We start from the raw sequence: 15,904 nt of genomic DNA, 5'->3' as shown, positions 1-15,904 counted from the left end.
ATCCTGCAGCAACAGTACCGGTACGGAATGAGGGAGCTCAGGATTCCAATCCTGGCCTTTCCTAGTATACCTGAAACATCACATAACGTAGGATTTAACTTTAGCAAGGTAAAAGGTAGATGTCTAGTCCAAGCCAGCCTCTACAATCAGTGAAGACGGGCAGTTCCAGAGGATGACTCAACTCCAACCTCAGACAAGGGACTCTAATAAATGAAATCAATCTGAGTCTCTGAGCTCTTTAAAGCTGGACATGTCTTATGTTCACTTTCACTAAGCTGTAAAGTATTTCCAGGAAATCATTTATTCACTGAGAAATTCAGATGTATACAGCTAATGAGAAGACACAAGACACCAGCTTTAAATCCATGCTCTTCATTAGGCATGGAAAGCATTAGCTGGCATCTCACATCCCAGGCAAATATTCTGGTAACCGAACTGTACTGTCACCGAGGGAAGAAAGAGGGAGGTGCTACCATTGCAATACTTCCTTCTTTTGTAGCTAAGCCTCCATCTGTGTGTCTATTCCTATTTCCAAGGTTTTCTTTCTTTTTAGTAAAGATGTTTGGAATTTGAGTATTTCACTTCCAGAATCTCCCCGATGAATTAAGAAAAATCCTGATCAAAATGTTGTTTCACGTTGAGCGGGGAAACACTTCCGTTTTATCTCCTTGCCTCCAGCAGAAGTTGGAGGGAGACAACAGGTTCAGCTCATGGTGTCAGCCTCTCTGCCATGTGAAATTAAGAGGAGGTTTATTTTGAAGAAAGACTATTGGAAACACATCTCACTAATCTCCAGTTCCCAGATTCACACACTCCCCGACTGGTTCAGCTAAATAAAATACATCAAGCCTGCCAGCTGTTGAAAAGCCTCTAATTCTGTGGACAATACTAAAACTTGATATTTTATTCCAATATTCCTATGGGAAGCTGAAGATGTCTTGTTAGACCATCTAGTGGGGGAACATTAAACTTTCCCTTGATTATCCCTGGTGGGTGTAGGGGGTTTTATTTTTAGTTTTTTTAATTTTAATTTTTTTTGTCCTGTGCGGCGTTCATTTGGTTGTTCTGAATAAAACTAGTTAACATGCAGGATGCCAGCAACACCAAGGCGTGCGGATTTCAACCAGTTCCACACCACTCCCATAAATCAGGAGTGACATCTAGCGGTTAAGCAGGCAGGAACCTTGGCTTCTCCGCTGTTCTGTACACAGCATTTCTGCACATTTATTAGTCCTTACAGTTTAGGTTACAATGACAGGTAGAAGAGTTCTCTGTTCATGAGCTCCCTCTACTCCTTTCATCAAAAGTAGCTCTGCTTGCAATTAATTTCACATTTCTAAGTGTGGCTAAAGCTAGTCAGCCTAGTTTTCAGCTACATGACTAATACCGCCTCTAAGTAGTGAAAGAGCTCCTCTGTAACTTAACGGATACTGCATGTAAATCAAGACTAAACCACGTCATTATGCTGTCACTTTTTCTTTTACTCTAGCAGGATCCCGTAAGAGGCCCTAGCTTATGCGTGAAGTTCAACGAACATGAGCATAAGACCTTTACTGACAACATTTTGGGTTGGAACTATTGCACTAACTTGATCAAGGTCTCTTCAGGCCCTTCTGTATGAAATGCTATTTATGAGCAAAGGTCCTACAGCCTCGCAATGCCGTAAGCCAACTGGACAGTCTTCTTGGGACAGTTAAAAGTGGGAAACTAAATGAATTACCTGTCTGTGATCAGTGGCACAGATGAACGAGCTCTGCCATCTGGAACCATCTCTTCCACAGTGCTGACCGAACATCTAATCTCTTCCTCTACTACTTGATGTTTAGGAAAGAATTCTGTGTGTTCATGCATCCTTCCGTTGTGCATTTCTGAGGTTCGCTTTGGTGGTCTGGGAGGTGGTGGGGTATGTTCAGGTGGTGGGTCCAGGTCTTCATTGGAGAGCTCTTTCCACTGTTCCTTCAGGGAAGGAAAAGCCCTATTAAGCTTTTCTCTGTTTCTTTTATGTAAGCTGCTATAACTTTTAACTTTAACATGGCAGGGTCTTTATACTCTACCTTTTCATTTATTCTTAGAGTGGCTGTTCATTTGCATTGGAAAAAAGGAAAGAAAAGAGGGACACAAGAACTCCAAACCTAAGCTACATCCAGTACACAGAAGACAACACCTATAAATTCAAGAAATTTTAATCTACTTCTGGAAAATTTAACTAGCACAAAATAGAATCTGTGTTGCTGGAGTTCGGCTTACCATAAAACAAACTTATAGGATTTAATCATAATAATTAAACTTCTGGCATATTAGAAAGTTTTTATTATCTGAAATGAAAGACAAGGCCAACGCAGCCAGTCTACACCCCAATTACAGTGTTGAAAAGTACACAATGCCACCTGTTGTACTACAGGTACTTTTTTGAAGGTTCTTATATACAACACTTTAGGTTGTGACAGATCGTAAAGCATTGTATTTAAGAACCCCATAAGATAAAAATTTATTGAAGCCGAAGCAAGCATGAAATTTAAAGTTCCTTTCTATTCTGTTCATCCCACATATTTGCACACAATTAAAACAGAGTTGCAGCTCACTGCATTAGGCCGTGCAGTCAATAGTACTCACTTGCACTGAAGCATCTCCCATAATGAATTTTGCCCCTTCAATAACAGCTAAGTAGGAGAAGCGGAGCTGATCTGCTGTCTGTATAAGTCCCATTCTGTACTTCCTCATTTCTAGGAGAACCTGTTTAACGTCCACAGAAGAAGGATCTTTCCGTTTGTCCATCTGAAGATACAAATTTGAAACATGCTTTATGCTCTGATGAGATTCACTACAATGACTCATTTTGTAGTAGGGCCTTCAGACTACCCTCCATATTATAGAATTAATAAACTAATAAAAAACTGGTATCAGCAGCTATTTATTGGGTCTCTCAAAAGACAGAGAGGGGAAAACACACTGGGCCTCCAAAATGTACATTTTCCGCTTTTTGTCTTTTTTGTTTTGAAAATATAAGGGGGGAGGGGGGGGCCGGGGAGGACGTTTTAACCTAGGCCTGACTTCTTTGTATTCGTTGCTCTCACACAGTGACAGAATAAAGCCAAGGGAACTCCAGTTTTATCTTAAAGTCAGGACAATTTCCCCTGCCTACAGGTGAAGTTGACTCTGTAAAAGGAAAGACATTACATTTATTTCGCATTGTTTCAGGATAGATCACACTATTACTTAGCAGACATCTAGTGTTTTTTTTTTTCTTAACCATGGGGGCAAAGCCTATCTTTGCTAATCACTCTAAAAACTAGAGACTTTCCTTCCCCAGCCTAAAAATGGCCGGTTAAGAACAAGATTTGCCTTGGAATACACTCCCAAACCAGAATATGAGTAAGATAATGGGAAACGGCATGCAACAATACTTCACAGAACATACCACAGCTCTTTGTAAGCCTACAACAAACCATTCCTCAAAATAACCTATAGAAATAGCCTATCATCTAGAATAAGTAGCTCTTACCAGTAGAAGACATGTATCAACCAAACAAAAAGTTCCCGATCTCCCAATTCCTGCGCTGCAGTGCACCACAACGGGTCCGTGCTCAGGGTTAAGTGAGCCAGACTCTCTCACTTTGAACAGGAAATTGAGGAACGAAGCAGGTGACTCTGGGACGCCAAAGTCAGGCCACGTAGTATAATGAAAGTGCAGAATCTCTCTCGTCTCCTGTGTCTGTAAAAACAGTATTTCAGAAGTCTTTTAGCTTGGACGCATGAGTCAGAAGTATTCAAAGCACAGTTGCCTACAACAATGTTCTCATCAGCAAACACAATTCCACGTTCATTTTCCTAACAAATAGTCACTAATATATTTAGACACACAGCTTTAGACATTAGACATTTTTACCTTTAGGTCAATTTCAAATTTGTGTCTTTGGAAAAATTTCAGCTAATTCCTTTGAAAATAACTCTGATTTATAGGGAATGGAGGTGTGTGCCTGCTCAGCTTTGTATGCTACTCAGACAACACTGCTTCCAGTACATCTTTAGAACAGCTGACTTGAATTCAAATGACAAAGTTCCACCAGTCTGAGGCGGCTTCTACAGCTCCACAGCTAAGAAACTAATTCAAATAATTATCTCTTGTTGTGAAGGTCTCCATTTTGAGCAAAGGGAATTGGATAAGTAAATTCACTTATTTATAACATGGTTTAGTTTTTTCAGTACAGTTCAAATGCTTGTACTGCCACAAGACAGCTGGCACTACTGCCTTCAATTTCTAACGACAGAATGTCATTTGAAGATTTCTCAAAATGCAGTACCTCAAATTATAGAAGCCCTTTACACTTTCTGCAGACAAAACCCTTACGCTATCACAGCTGTTCCTTTACACGTTTGTTCCCAGCCTGAAAACTTTCTTCCAAGACTACTAAACCACTGGTGCTCACATCCTCCTAGAATACTGAGCTACAACCATCAAACATGTCTATGGCAGACATAATAGTTGATACACACCACCAACTACATCAACTAAATTCTTACTCGGGTATAATTTAGTCAAACTCGTATCTGCTGTCTCACGTTTCCTGGCAGGATGAAGCGTGCATGATGCTAACAGATGAGCAAAGGGTTAACTGTGTCTTCCAGTAGTGAGCAGTACCAGGACAGAACAGAACTCAGGCTAGCATGTCACAACATACACACCTAGCTCAGCACCATCGAGGACCTCAGACATTATCTTCAGTGACCTGCATTCAGTGAAAGTTAATGGTGTTCTTCCTCAGCCAGTCTCCCCAAGGAGCTTTAGATTAGCTCTCACTGCTCTAATACAGGGCAGTGTTGAAAAGGAGAGGAAGGGTGGGAAACGGCATGTATACTTTTATTTGGGTATTGTGCAAAAGGGAGGAAGGAAAAAAAAAAAAAGAAAATTCATGACCATCTTTTTCAAGATCTTGTTGATGAGGAGGCGAATCTCACCTCATAGAGACTGAAGAATCTGACTGGTACTAGTTTCTGTACTTACTGTAAGGTTTTCCAATTCTAGCTGTCGTACTGTGTAATATGATTTTATATCTTCAGATATCAATGTTAGTTTCAAGTTTGTGTCTTCAAAAAACATTTCTTTCTCCTCCTTCCGTGGCCAGTACTGCGCACACTTTATCTAAAAACAAATAGGAGACATTTATGTTTGTGTAAAAGACAAGGAATAAACATGCTTAAATACAACATTTTCTTATGAGACCATTTGTTCATCTGCTTTTATTAGAAGGAGGACCAATTCTTGTGTGAAGAATATCAATCTTCCTTTATGTTGCAGAACCACATCTTCAGTGAATCTTTTGTATGAGTCAAATTATTTTGACCCTGACTGAACTCATGAAAATACCTAAGGATTGAGGATAGCTTTGTTTAGGCAGAACTCTCTTTCTTCTACATGTAAGCTGAAAGAGTGTGAAGCTATGGAATCTAATCAAAATCACCAAAGCCATTATTTACTTTAGCTTGTGTCAGACCAATAATAGTGAACAAAGAAACAAAAAAAAAAAATCTAATAACTTTCTAAGTATAAAAGCTCTCGCAACACTCTGCCAAAATCTGAATTTTAGTCTACTCTGCATTTTGTTTATTATCCTCACGTCAAATATTTAAATTTCAAAGGAAGAGATAGATGTTAACAAGAGCAGAACATACTGTGAAAAAGTATTATGAATTCCATGAATAAGCTACATATAAAGAATTACAACATTGCTAATTTGCAAGTGTAACATCAGATGAGATTTTGAGTTACTCCATTCACTCACCACAAAAATAAAAAGAGCAGTGAGATCATTTTGATTTTAATGGCACAGTTTAAAAGTAAAGTGCCAAACAACGCCCCCCCCTGCATTCAGCAAACATTCCTATTACCTACTTCTGACTGAATTTCAGTTTTCTCAATAAAGTTTCCCAGAGAGCTTAGTTTTGCAAAGACTGCTACATGCTAGAACCTTAAATGAGTCAGCCAAATAGAAAAGTAGCACATTTTGCAGTGTGCAGGAAAAAACTGAAACTAAAGAAACTCATCAGCAACATGAACAGGAAAGTGTGCAACCACGTTTCTGACTGTTAAATCTAAGGATATTGTGACTGGGAGAACTGGCCTGCTACTTCTGCCACTAAGCACTGCTCCTCTGAAATGGGATTATGACCACCATTTGACCATACCTGAACATGCAATAAGAATGGATTGTTGGACATGGCTAATGCCTCTTTTATTAAAGGGCAAATAATATAGCTTTAAAGTTGAAGTGGAAGAATGATGAAAAAAGAACAGCATTCTCAAGACTAAGATGATTCCTGACAGCATTTTAATAAATAAGAAAACCCTTCAGTATTTTATTCATAGCTAGACTAACACTAGTTTTGCCCAGACTGATTCTAGTTTTTATTCAAAATACATCCTCTAGTTTATCAGGGTGTAGAATGCAGTTATAATTCTCTGCACTTTTTTTTTTTAAATTAATGTTAAAGAGACAGCAACTGTCTTTGTGTCTAATTTCTCCACCAAATGTGTCTGTAAACAATATTTTGTTGTGCTCTACTGTAGGTCCCCCACTGCTGCTTGCTGAGAAGTGTAAGCAGCCTGCCCTAACGGATCACAATAATTCATTTTGTTCAAAACTATCGGCAGCGCAGAGAATGAGCAGAAATGGTTGGAAAGGAAGAAACTATTGAAAAATATGGTTACTGCATCTCTTTTAAAGATTAAATTTCACTTGCACTACAAAAAAAGCAAAACACTCAAAAATCAAGACTGCAGTTTATTAAAACACAACTCATTGCACAAGAATTTTCCTGATTATTGGGAATTCTTTCCTGATTATGCAAAAGCATGTACCACCCAGTTATCATTGGTGGATACCGAACATACCTGCTACCCCTCCTCCACAGTGCCTTTATACTGACTGCACCGTAACATTCAACTTTAAATTGTGCATTTCTGTCTGTCTTTAAAATCGCTTTTGTCTCAAATCTGCACAGCTGCCAAGTCCACTTTAAGGATGGCAACTGTGGAATTAGCACAGAGGCAGAACTCTGACCCATGGATAAAAACCACGCCTGATGGTTCCTGTCTTCTCCACCATCAGAAAGGCTGAGGCATTTCCTCTCAAGACAGCAGCTACTTCATGTGCCAGAGGAACCAAAACTTTTTATCTATCTGAAGGTAAATTACTTAAAATAACCCCAGTTGTTTGTTCATCTATTGTTTCCCTTCATCTTCTGCCTGTCTTGTCTAATGTAAACTTCCTAAAAGGTCTGGACAGAACCCAGCCCACCACACTTGTCCTAGCAAGTAAAGCACTGGCTTAACAGCTGGCTCCACATCATCCAGAACATCACTGCCAGGTGAAGTACTTTCAATCGTACCTCCATTCTCCTCAGACCTCTAATTAATTTTGTAAAACAATGACACTGGTGGAGAGACAATGTGCCTTGGTGGTACATTTAATAATCAGGTCTTTTATTGCGTGAAGGAAACCTGGAGTCAAAGTGCCTCTCTAACTACTTCAAAACCATTTCATAATGCTTGTGAATGAGCACTTGGTGTAAATGACCTTTGAGAGGTGCAATCTGTGTACACTGAAAGAACTACATTCAGATACCTAGGTTAGCAGTAGAGACCAAATATTCATTTGTGTGGAGAGTCATATTGTGTTCATGCCTTATTTCAGCCAAATTCAGAAGGAATTAGGACCTACAAACTGAATAATTTTCTGATTGCACTAAGATCAGTTCACCGGCTATTCAATTCTAGGCGTAATTTCTTAGATAAAATGACTTATGGTCATCTCCTCCCCTCCCCCCTGCCCGTCCCTGTTCTTTGGGTTGGTTTTTGTTGTTTTTTTTTTAAGAAAAGCCATAAACATGCAATGAACACATAGCTAGAACCGGGTAAGTACTTACGGATCCCTTTTCCATCACTCTGTTCAACATGACAACACCACGGCTTTTCTGTTCCCAAACCATCTCCCAAAAGTGACCACAAGTATTTGGCAAAGGTCCCTGCAGAGACAGAATCCCCAGAAATAAGCATTATTTTCTGTTAATGTCAGTGCAATGTTTCCCAGTAAAAGTTACTGCACTAGGCAATAAATTTAGACAAGTAACAAGCAACTTCTCATTTCGAACTGTAAAATAATGCAGTGATACAGCTTTAAGTTCCATTTTCCCACTATGAATTTACCCATGAAAGCATGGCTAATCTTTTCCCCCCATACATAACAGGAAGAGAGTAGTCGTCTCATTTGCGAGAAGAGAACTGGGAGTGAAAAATGCTGAGAGAATTTTCTTAGGAAAGGTATACAAAAGTAATGGGGAAATAAAACCTCATTGGCTAACTAAGAGTAGAATTAATGTCTATGTTAAACTATCCCGCAATACATCATTGTTATTCATAAGACTTGAAAATTACTAGACTGAAAGGACAAACATTCAAAAGACTGAAACAATGCCAGATCAGTAACAAATTATATGGTTTTCCAGAATCTTCATGGATCTGCTTTGGGACTGAACAAAATGATAACTCCTTTTAAAGACTACTATCTATTCACAAAGTAGATTTCCTTACAACTTTCTGTTTGTGCTATGTTCCTTTGCTATTTTCTACTCCAAAACCATTGCTCTGAATTTTGGGCAACACAAACCAGCATCATTGTGCCTCCCATATTTGCTGTCCATCACTTTGCTCAAACAGAATAGCAGGCCAGGGTCCTCAGAAGGAATGACTGGATTTAAATAAAGCCATTTGAATCCAATAAATTCGGGATCAGAACAGATAACTAGTACCAGTTAGTTGCACATTTGACTATTCCACATACCAGTTCAACCCTATGATCAACCTCCCCTGTCCTGAAAAAGTGGAATAAGAGCTGTGTGCACAGAATTGTTTTCACATTGAACCCTGTGCTGTCCACTTCTTCCTTAGAAGATTTATCTTTATTCTCTAGAAACAGGAAGGAAGAGCTGCCGCTTGAAAATATTAATCCCAGTCTACCTTTATCTAAAGTGTGGGAGGAAGGGGTAAAAAAAAAAAAAAAAAGCCAAGATTAGAGACCAGGACAGTCTCCAAGGAACCGAACATTTAAGACAAATAAGAATTCTGGCACAGTTGCTAGCTCTCAGACAAGACAACAGGGTATCCGGGTATTTTTAAATTTGTTATATAGATAGGCGTGGAATTCAAAGATTCAGTGAAAAACAGCCACTTCCCTCCCGCCCCCCCCAAATTCCCATCACTAAAGTCTGTATTCATAGCTTTCCTCTCTCACATTAAAGGCAGAAGCATCAGCATCGCCCAACTTAGACCTTTTGGAAGTCATGTTATTAGGAGGTACAACATTTGTAAATACTACAATAACATCACTTTCAGAAGGACGTTTAACAAGAAATATGTGGTGAAGCATACTGCTTATTTGAAACAGAAGATCAGGCGCAAGAAACTCCCTAACATATTTTAGTGAACTTCTGCCCCACTCAACATAACACACAAATACCCGTTATATTTGAAGTATGTTATTTCAAACAGGTTTTGAACACCTTGAAGTTCATACATATAGTTCTGTAAATGTGAAGCCCTCCCATTAAGTGAGGTTCACCTCTGTTCAGAGGATTTATCAGGCAACTTAGGACTAGTGGTCTGAAGCCTTCCATGTAGAAGTGCAATTCATTTCAACCACATCTAAATGTTGCTTGTCATAAGCCAACAAGCAGATTTCTAGAAGTACGTTAGCTTCTAGCCTCGATGGGTCTAAAGTCAAATATACAAAGTGGCCAAAATACTCTACAAAAAGTCAGTCAGTGCTCACAGGAAGCAGGAAGAAATATGTAGCATTTCTGTAAAACTGTTCTATGTTTATATATACACACAGATGTTTATATACACTTAACTACCTTTACAATAAAGAAAACAAACATAATAAGGCTAAAGAAAACCCATGAAAAACAACTCCAATCACCATATGATTTTTATTATCCACTGCCAGCAATTACCTGGGTAAGGATGTAGCTCCTTTGGGCCTCTTCCATTTTTATCAAACTAGCATTGATATAGTCATTGTCACCTTGGTTTAGCTTAATTCGACTGTGATCAACTGCAGCATAATTAGAAAACACTGGTTAATGTATATGCAACACAAGCACAATCCATGCACAACCTCATCAGATGTCAGGATCAAAAAAGCTGAGTTGTCCTGAAGAATGAAAAGAGCTTAATCACAGGTAGCGCAGAAATGTTCGCTGGTGCTTGTAACTCTGGAAATACAATATAGGTACTACAAGAACAGCACTACAGCAGAGCAGTGAATATAAGTTGCACTCCATCTCCCAAGACTACATTGCAAGAATAGAAGTATTTGCATCTCAAGTAATCACAACGGTAATTTCCAAACCAGATCACACTGACCTATTTGTACAGTTATCGAGTTACTGTTTTTAAATAAATCTAGTTACACAACTGCTTATCTTTTGCAGCTTAAACATTCAAACCCAGCTTGTCCAAGGTTGTTAAAGGTTTGCCTAAACATATATTGGACAAACAGAACAGAGACTTCTTAATCTTCTTATAGACATTTAGCTACTTTTCCCAACCCAGCCACACCTTAATGTACAGAAAGAATGATCAAAATTCAAGATTTACAGCAAATGTAATTTCATTGCTCTTTTGTTAGTCTCAGTTTGCTCCACTTAGGATTAAAAAAACAAACCACCAACAAAAAACCACATACAACAGTTCCCACATTTTGCAAGAAAGCCAAACAGACTGGAAGGAGTATTATCTAAAGGCAAAGAGGGACTATTTGTTACTCATGAGCCCAAATACTAGAACTGCTTAGTAAAACAAACTATGTGCAACATTATTATTCCTAGTCCATTGCCCCAAAGAATTCAGTAACTTTTAACCACGAAGTATAAATATACAATAATACTCTTGTCTTTGAACAGAAGATAGATATTTGCGCAGTGACAGAGCCTATAGAAACTCTGCATTTAAAACAGGCAGCAGTGCTGCACTCTTGCAGAGGGAAAGAAGTCCCAGAACAGGCATTGTCATTTAGTGCAGAGAAGGCAGTTTAGCAAACCAGCTGTGAGCTTTCTTTAGTGTCTGATACATCAAGTATTATTTGCTGACCATTTAACTACAGTCCTGTACTTCTCTGCACTCTGTGTGTTTTCGTCGTTGCAGTCTCTCTTGCACCCCAAAAGTACAGCATGCCAGGCATAGGCAAGTCTGAAGGTTACTGTCTTTGTACATGGGATCGTGGAAGGAAAGACAGGCTGCAGCACCAAACTGAGCTGTGCCTTGTACAGAGGACACATGCTCAAAGATGCACTTCCCACTAGAACTCACCAGAATACGTAATGACAATCATTTCAGAAACACAGGTCTCACACTAATATTACCACCTTTGCAAACTTCCCCTTTTCTCTGTTCCAATTAGCTTAGGATTTATTTCTAGTAGTCATATGTTTTATGCAAGACTCTTCCCTATCTCCCAATAGGGACACAGTTATGCTATACTGACTAGAAGGATGCTCTAGTAAGTGTACTGCAATAGAAAGAATACTTGCAATTTTATTAATTCTATTTCAGCCACCATTCATCTCTAGCATAAGAATTCAAAGGTAAAGCAATTTCCATTCGTCCAATTTCTGCCCACAAATACAGCATCTACTGTACGCTGCTCTAGTATAATCCTATGGATATAATGGCATCCTGTGACATCTCTCTCATAACTAAATATATTAACAAAAAGGATTCTCTTGGATGCATATCCATCCAACAGAAATACTGTTCTTACAAAGAACATTTAGCTGTTAGAAGTAGTCATTAGAGGTCAACAGTCTGTTACAAACAATGGAAAAGAAAGTGTACTTACAGGGGCTGACATCTCTGTACCTATTTCTGTTTTTGTTTCTGGGATGTTTGGCCACTTTACATGGAAAATCACTGGCTTCATGCCTGATGTCCTGAAACAAACAAACAAAAAAAAGTCTTAGATATGAATCCATCTAATATCATCATCTCATTAGCTATTTTAAGACAAATACCCATTTGACTTCACATCTTTATGTGTGGGAGTTCTGGACAGAAAGCACTTTGGGCTTCAACTTAAGAACTGAGTTTAAATTTATCAGAATACAACACTATTTGTGTGTTAAAATATTATTAGCTTGCATAATAAAGTAGCAGAACATTTACCAGACATTATGCCTTCACATTCCTGATAGAGCAGGGTCTCTGCCCCAAAACACTTTCATATAAACTGCTTTAAGCAGTTGTTTCCACTATCAGTAAAACTATCGATTGTACTTCTGACTCAGCAGCAATTAGAAAACGTTCATTGTGATAGAAAAAAAACTTGTCTATCCCTTGGCATCAAACACACACATGGAGTGGTGACTTGTCTAAGATCGCTTACATCTTTATCTTAAGTTATCAGCAAGATGTCACAAAGCTGCAAATGGAGAAAGTTATCTGTATCCAATTCACGTGCTCAACTAAAACATATATATCATCTCAAGCATATAATAAGGGTTTCTTTCAGGTTTTTTTTCAGATGCATATAATAGCTCAGCTACCTGAGACAATTTCAAAAGTTATAATAAACAGAATTCTGCTGTCCTTGGACATTAGTCCCAATTTGTAGAAACAGATAAATACTGCATAAATATACAATTCTTAAAAATTGTAGTACTAGGAAGTTCAGGATGAAGCTGTTAGATTTAACTGAAATTAATGGATACTGAAGGAATGGATTTACTGTAGAACTGATATTTCAATAGCATAATTAAGAAATCCTAAGACAGACATTGTGCACATACATGAAATGAAGAAATGAACCTAGCCCAGAGGCCACTAAAAAAAAATCATCATTAAAAATAAATTGTTGAGCTAAATTAATCTCCTTTTATTGGATGAAATTAATTTTGTTAAATATAGCCAACCAAATGGAGTTTAGTATTAATTATTTGTCCAGATACAGATATATTTGAGCATGGTGCTGATCCACACCCAGTGTGACCAGTGAACTGGTTTCTGCGCACATGAAGTTAGTGCATTGGGAGGGCTGCTTGCGATATATAGATCACTTGCACAGAAAGGCTGGGCACTCCTCTATTAATAGTTTCAAATTAGCTCAGGCTCTGGTTCAAATTGTGGTAGCTTTCCAACATCAGAACAGGAGGATTTTATACCAGCAAATCTAATCCCTAAAATGCAGGCCAAACTGAACTGTTTTTCGCTTCCTCTCAGTTTTGCATAAAGAATCACGTACAATGCTGAAGATTTTTTTTTTTTAAGTGGGCTATCTACTGCAGCTTATTACTTGTTCATCTTTTTCTACCCCATTATTCAGATATGTATCAATTTACACTGAATGCTACATGTCAAGGGAAGATTTCTAGTTTACGTATACCTGCCCAAAATTAGTACAGTATTCTGAAATGGCTCCTCACTGAAATAAGCCCTGACATCAGCTGCTATCTTTTTATAACTTAACACATGGCTGCCAGTATTTCTGCTTATGAAGAATGCAGTCTGGAGAATATGATCTTGACTGCCACAGTCTAATATATCAAACATGAGGCAGCTAAAATAGGTGTTTTCATAAATTCGTCTCCGACACTAGGTTGGTGACTTTGTATTTTGCAGGGGTTTATTTTTCTTCTGTACTGATTGTACAGGATTAACAAGAGACAAAAATAGGGAACTAGGAAAAATGGTTTTCTAGATGTCTAACCACATTTCCCACAGAGCCTACATATGTTATTTTTTTTAAGTGTTAAAAAAAAAAAACAACCAAAAAACAACACAACCACCCCACCACTTAGGATTCATATTATAAAAAACAGCAAAATGCAAACCAATCCAAAAGACCTTTAGCCATTTTTGCTGTAACTATTGGGTTAAGATTAGCAGCAGCACTAATCTACACTGTTTCCTTTCATGGCATTAACAAATCTGAAAAGAACTGTCCCCTCTTTTAAAAAAGGAAATGGATGAAATGCTTCATTACAGAAATGGAATGATACAAAGGCAATCTAATATAAAAATATTAAACTTAAGCATACATGTGTATGTGCATATACACACTACTCCCAGCCTCGGAGAGTTCCACAGATTTAAATACCAACATTATTGTTCAGGGAATAGAGAACTGGCTAATATTTGGTACCTCGCTACCAAATATTAGATCTTTTTAAAGATGCTACAATGCCTAAAGGTACTGAAAGAATAAGGGAGTTCTAGGAGATGCATAACTCCCATAGGCACAGAGAAAATGAAAAGAAAGAAGTTACCCATGTACCTTCCAAAAACACAGACAATTTAAAAAGCGTAATATATTTCTGAAGCACGTTTCAACAAACAGAAAAAAATGGGGTGGGGGTGGGGTGGCAATGAAATGAGGGACCTAGATATGGCAACAGGGAAACCGCTGCCTCGTATGAAAATCCAACTAGCATATAGCACTTCATTTCTGAATGCAATGAACACCAATAAAATAGAAAATCCTGGAGGGCATGCATGCCTGGACCTCAGTGGTCAAATTCATGCCTGAAAAGATGGGGCATACTCTTCTCAGCAATATGGGATAAAGGTGCTTTGGGGTTTTGGTTGGGTTTTTTTGTTGGGTTGTTTTTTTTTTTGGCTACAGCAGTTGCTAGAACATCTAAAGTGACCCAAAAACAAACAAACAAAAAAAATATCTAAGATCACTTCCAGGATATGAAGCTGACTACTGGAAATCAGATGGCCTTCAACAGAGAAAATTATTGGAGAGAAACAATGTAGTGAGAAGTTACACAAAATGGCCATGTTACAGGCTTTCTCGTACATTCCTCAAAAACTTCTCTTATTGGTTATTGCAGGAGTCACATAACTACTGATGCTCACTGGTATTAGGGTGGTTTCAGAATATGTCAATAATAGTACTACAGGATCGCCATGCCGGAGAAAGCAGGCTCATTCACAGCATGGAATTATTATGCGATGAGGAACTTGAAGCCAGTGATGTCACAAGAACCAAAGTCAGTGGATGAACACAGGGATAGATAAAGTTACGAAACACCCTCTTGAATCACACTCACAGTCACACTGCAGAGATCCTGTCATTTAAAAAGGAAGCTCGACATTTCATTTAAAAGGTCGTGCAATATAAAACTTTAAAGAGGAAGGGCTAGAAATGAAGTCAGTTTTCCAAAGTCAAATGCTTCTGTTTCTAAGCATGAGTCATTCCATGCCACTCATCTCCTGGTTTTAAGTCCTGTACCCCGTGCAAATACCCCCAAAAACTTCAGGGGCGGAAAGAGGAAGTCTGCTGAAGCTCTGTTCTTCAAATGGAAAGTTCTTGTAGCTGTTAATTTGCAGTAGTGACTGGAATAAGAAGTTCTTTAGTGATTTACAGGAGAAGGTTGCTCTCAGTTGCATGAATGGGTTCCACTTGGCCTGACAGCATCACATTTCCTGCTGCAAAGAAGGACACAGAATGCAAGGGCAGATGGCTGTGTTGTTCAGACAAAAGGGATCAGTCCCATGAACACAGCCTTACTTTCCAGAGTCCTACAGATGTTTATCAGAAAGAGGTGCTCATGGTGGCTCTCAGCCCCTTGTCCCAAAGCCTTCTGCACCAGAACGCCTGACCCTTCTTCCCTTCCCCCTGCCAGAAACCTAACATTAGTGACTCACTCTGTAGCCCACAGCCCTTTCTTTCCATTCCTCCCAGCCTTCAAAAAATTACCCTCAATTCAGCCTCCTAGCCTGTAACTACGCTGGAGTTGGAGGTCTGTGAATTCCCCCTTTGCTCAAGAAATATTTTCTGCAAACTCTCCTACTTGTCCTAGCCACTGGTACTCTGCACTGCACTATAGTTGCCATACGTAAACTCTT

The 15,904-nt window shown here is 38.7% G+C and overlaps 1 protein-coding gene across 2 annotated transcripts in view; it reads right to left on the bottom strand.

Annotated features, from left to right (window-relative positions):
• The window catches only part of PTPN1 (protein tyrosine phosphatase non-receptor type 1), a 42,670-nt gene that overhangs the window by 1,824 nt on the left and 24,942 nt on the right, over window positions 1-15,904 (bottom strand). The window contains exons 2-8 of one of the 2 annotated variants that reach the window (XM_050907278.1): window positions 11,895-11,985; window positions 10,009-10,109; window positions 7,924-8,022; window positions 5,003-5,140; window positions 3,503-3,712; window positions 2,614-2,775; window positions 1,721-1,956 (exon numbers count right to left, since the gene is read on the bottom strand). In XM_050907278.1, coding sequence (XP_050763235.1) covers window positions 1,721-1,956; window positions 2,614-2,775; window positions 3,503-3,712; window positions 5,003-5,140; window positions 7,924-8,022; window positions 10,009-10,109; window positions 11,895-11,985 — 1,037 coding nt within the window. The remainder of the gene's footprint in view (window positions 1-1,720; window positions 1,957-2,613; window positions 2,776-3,502; window positions 3,713-5,002; window positions 5,141-7,923; window positions 8,023-10,008; window positions 10,110-11,894; window positions 11,986-15,904) is intronic. The other variant, XM_050907279.1, reaches the window with a different exon arrangement.

The sequence above is a fragment of the Gymnogyps californianus genome, chromosome 17 (genome assembly GCF_018139145.2).
Source record: "Gymnogyps californianus isolate 813 chromosome 17, ASM1813914v2, whole genome shotgun sequence".
In the NCBI taxonomy this organism is placed as follows: Eukaryota; Metazoa; Chordata; class Aves; order Accipitriformes; family Cathartidae; genus Gymnogyps; species Gymnogyps californianus.
The sequence above is the reverse complement of the archived record's forward strand: the minus strand, read 5'-3'. Positions and strand labels throughout refer to the sequence as shown.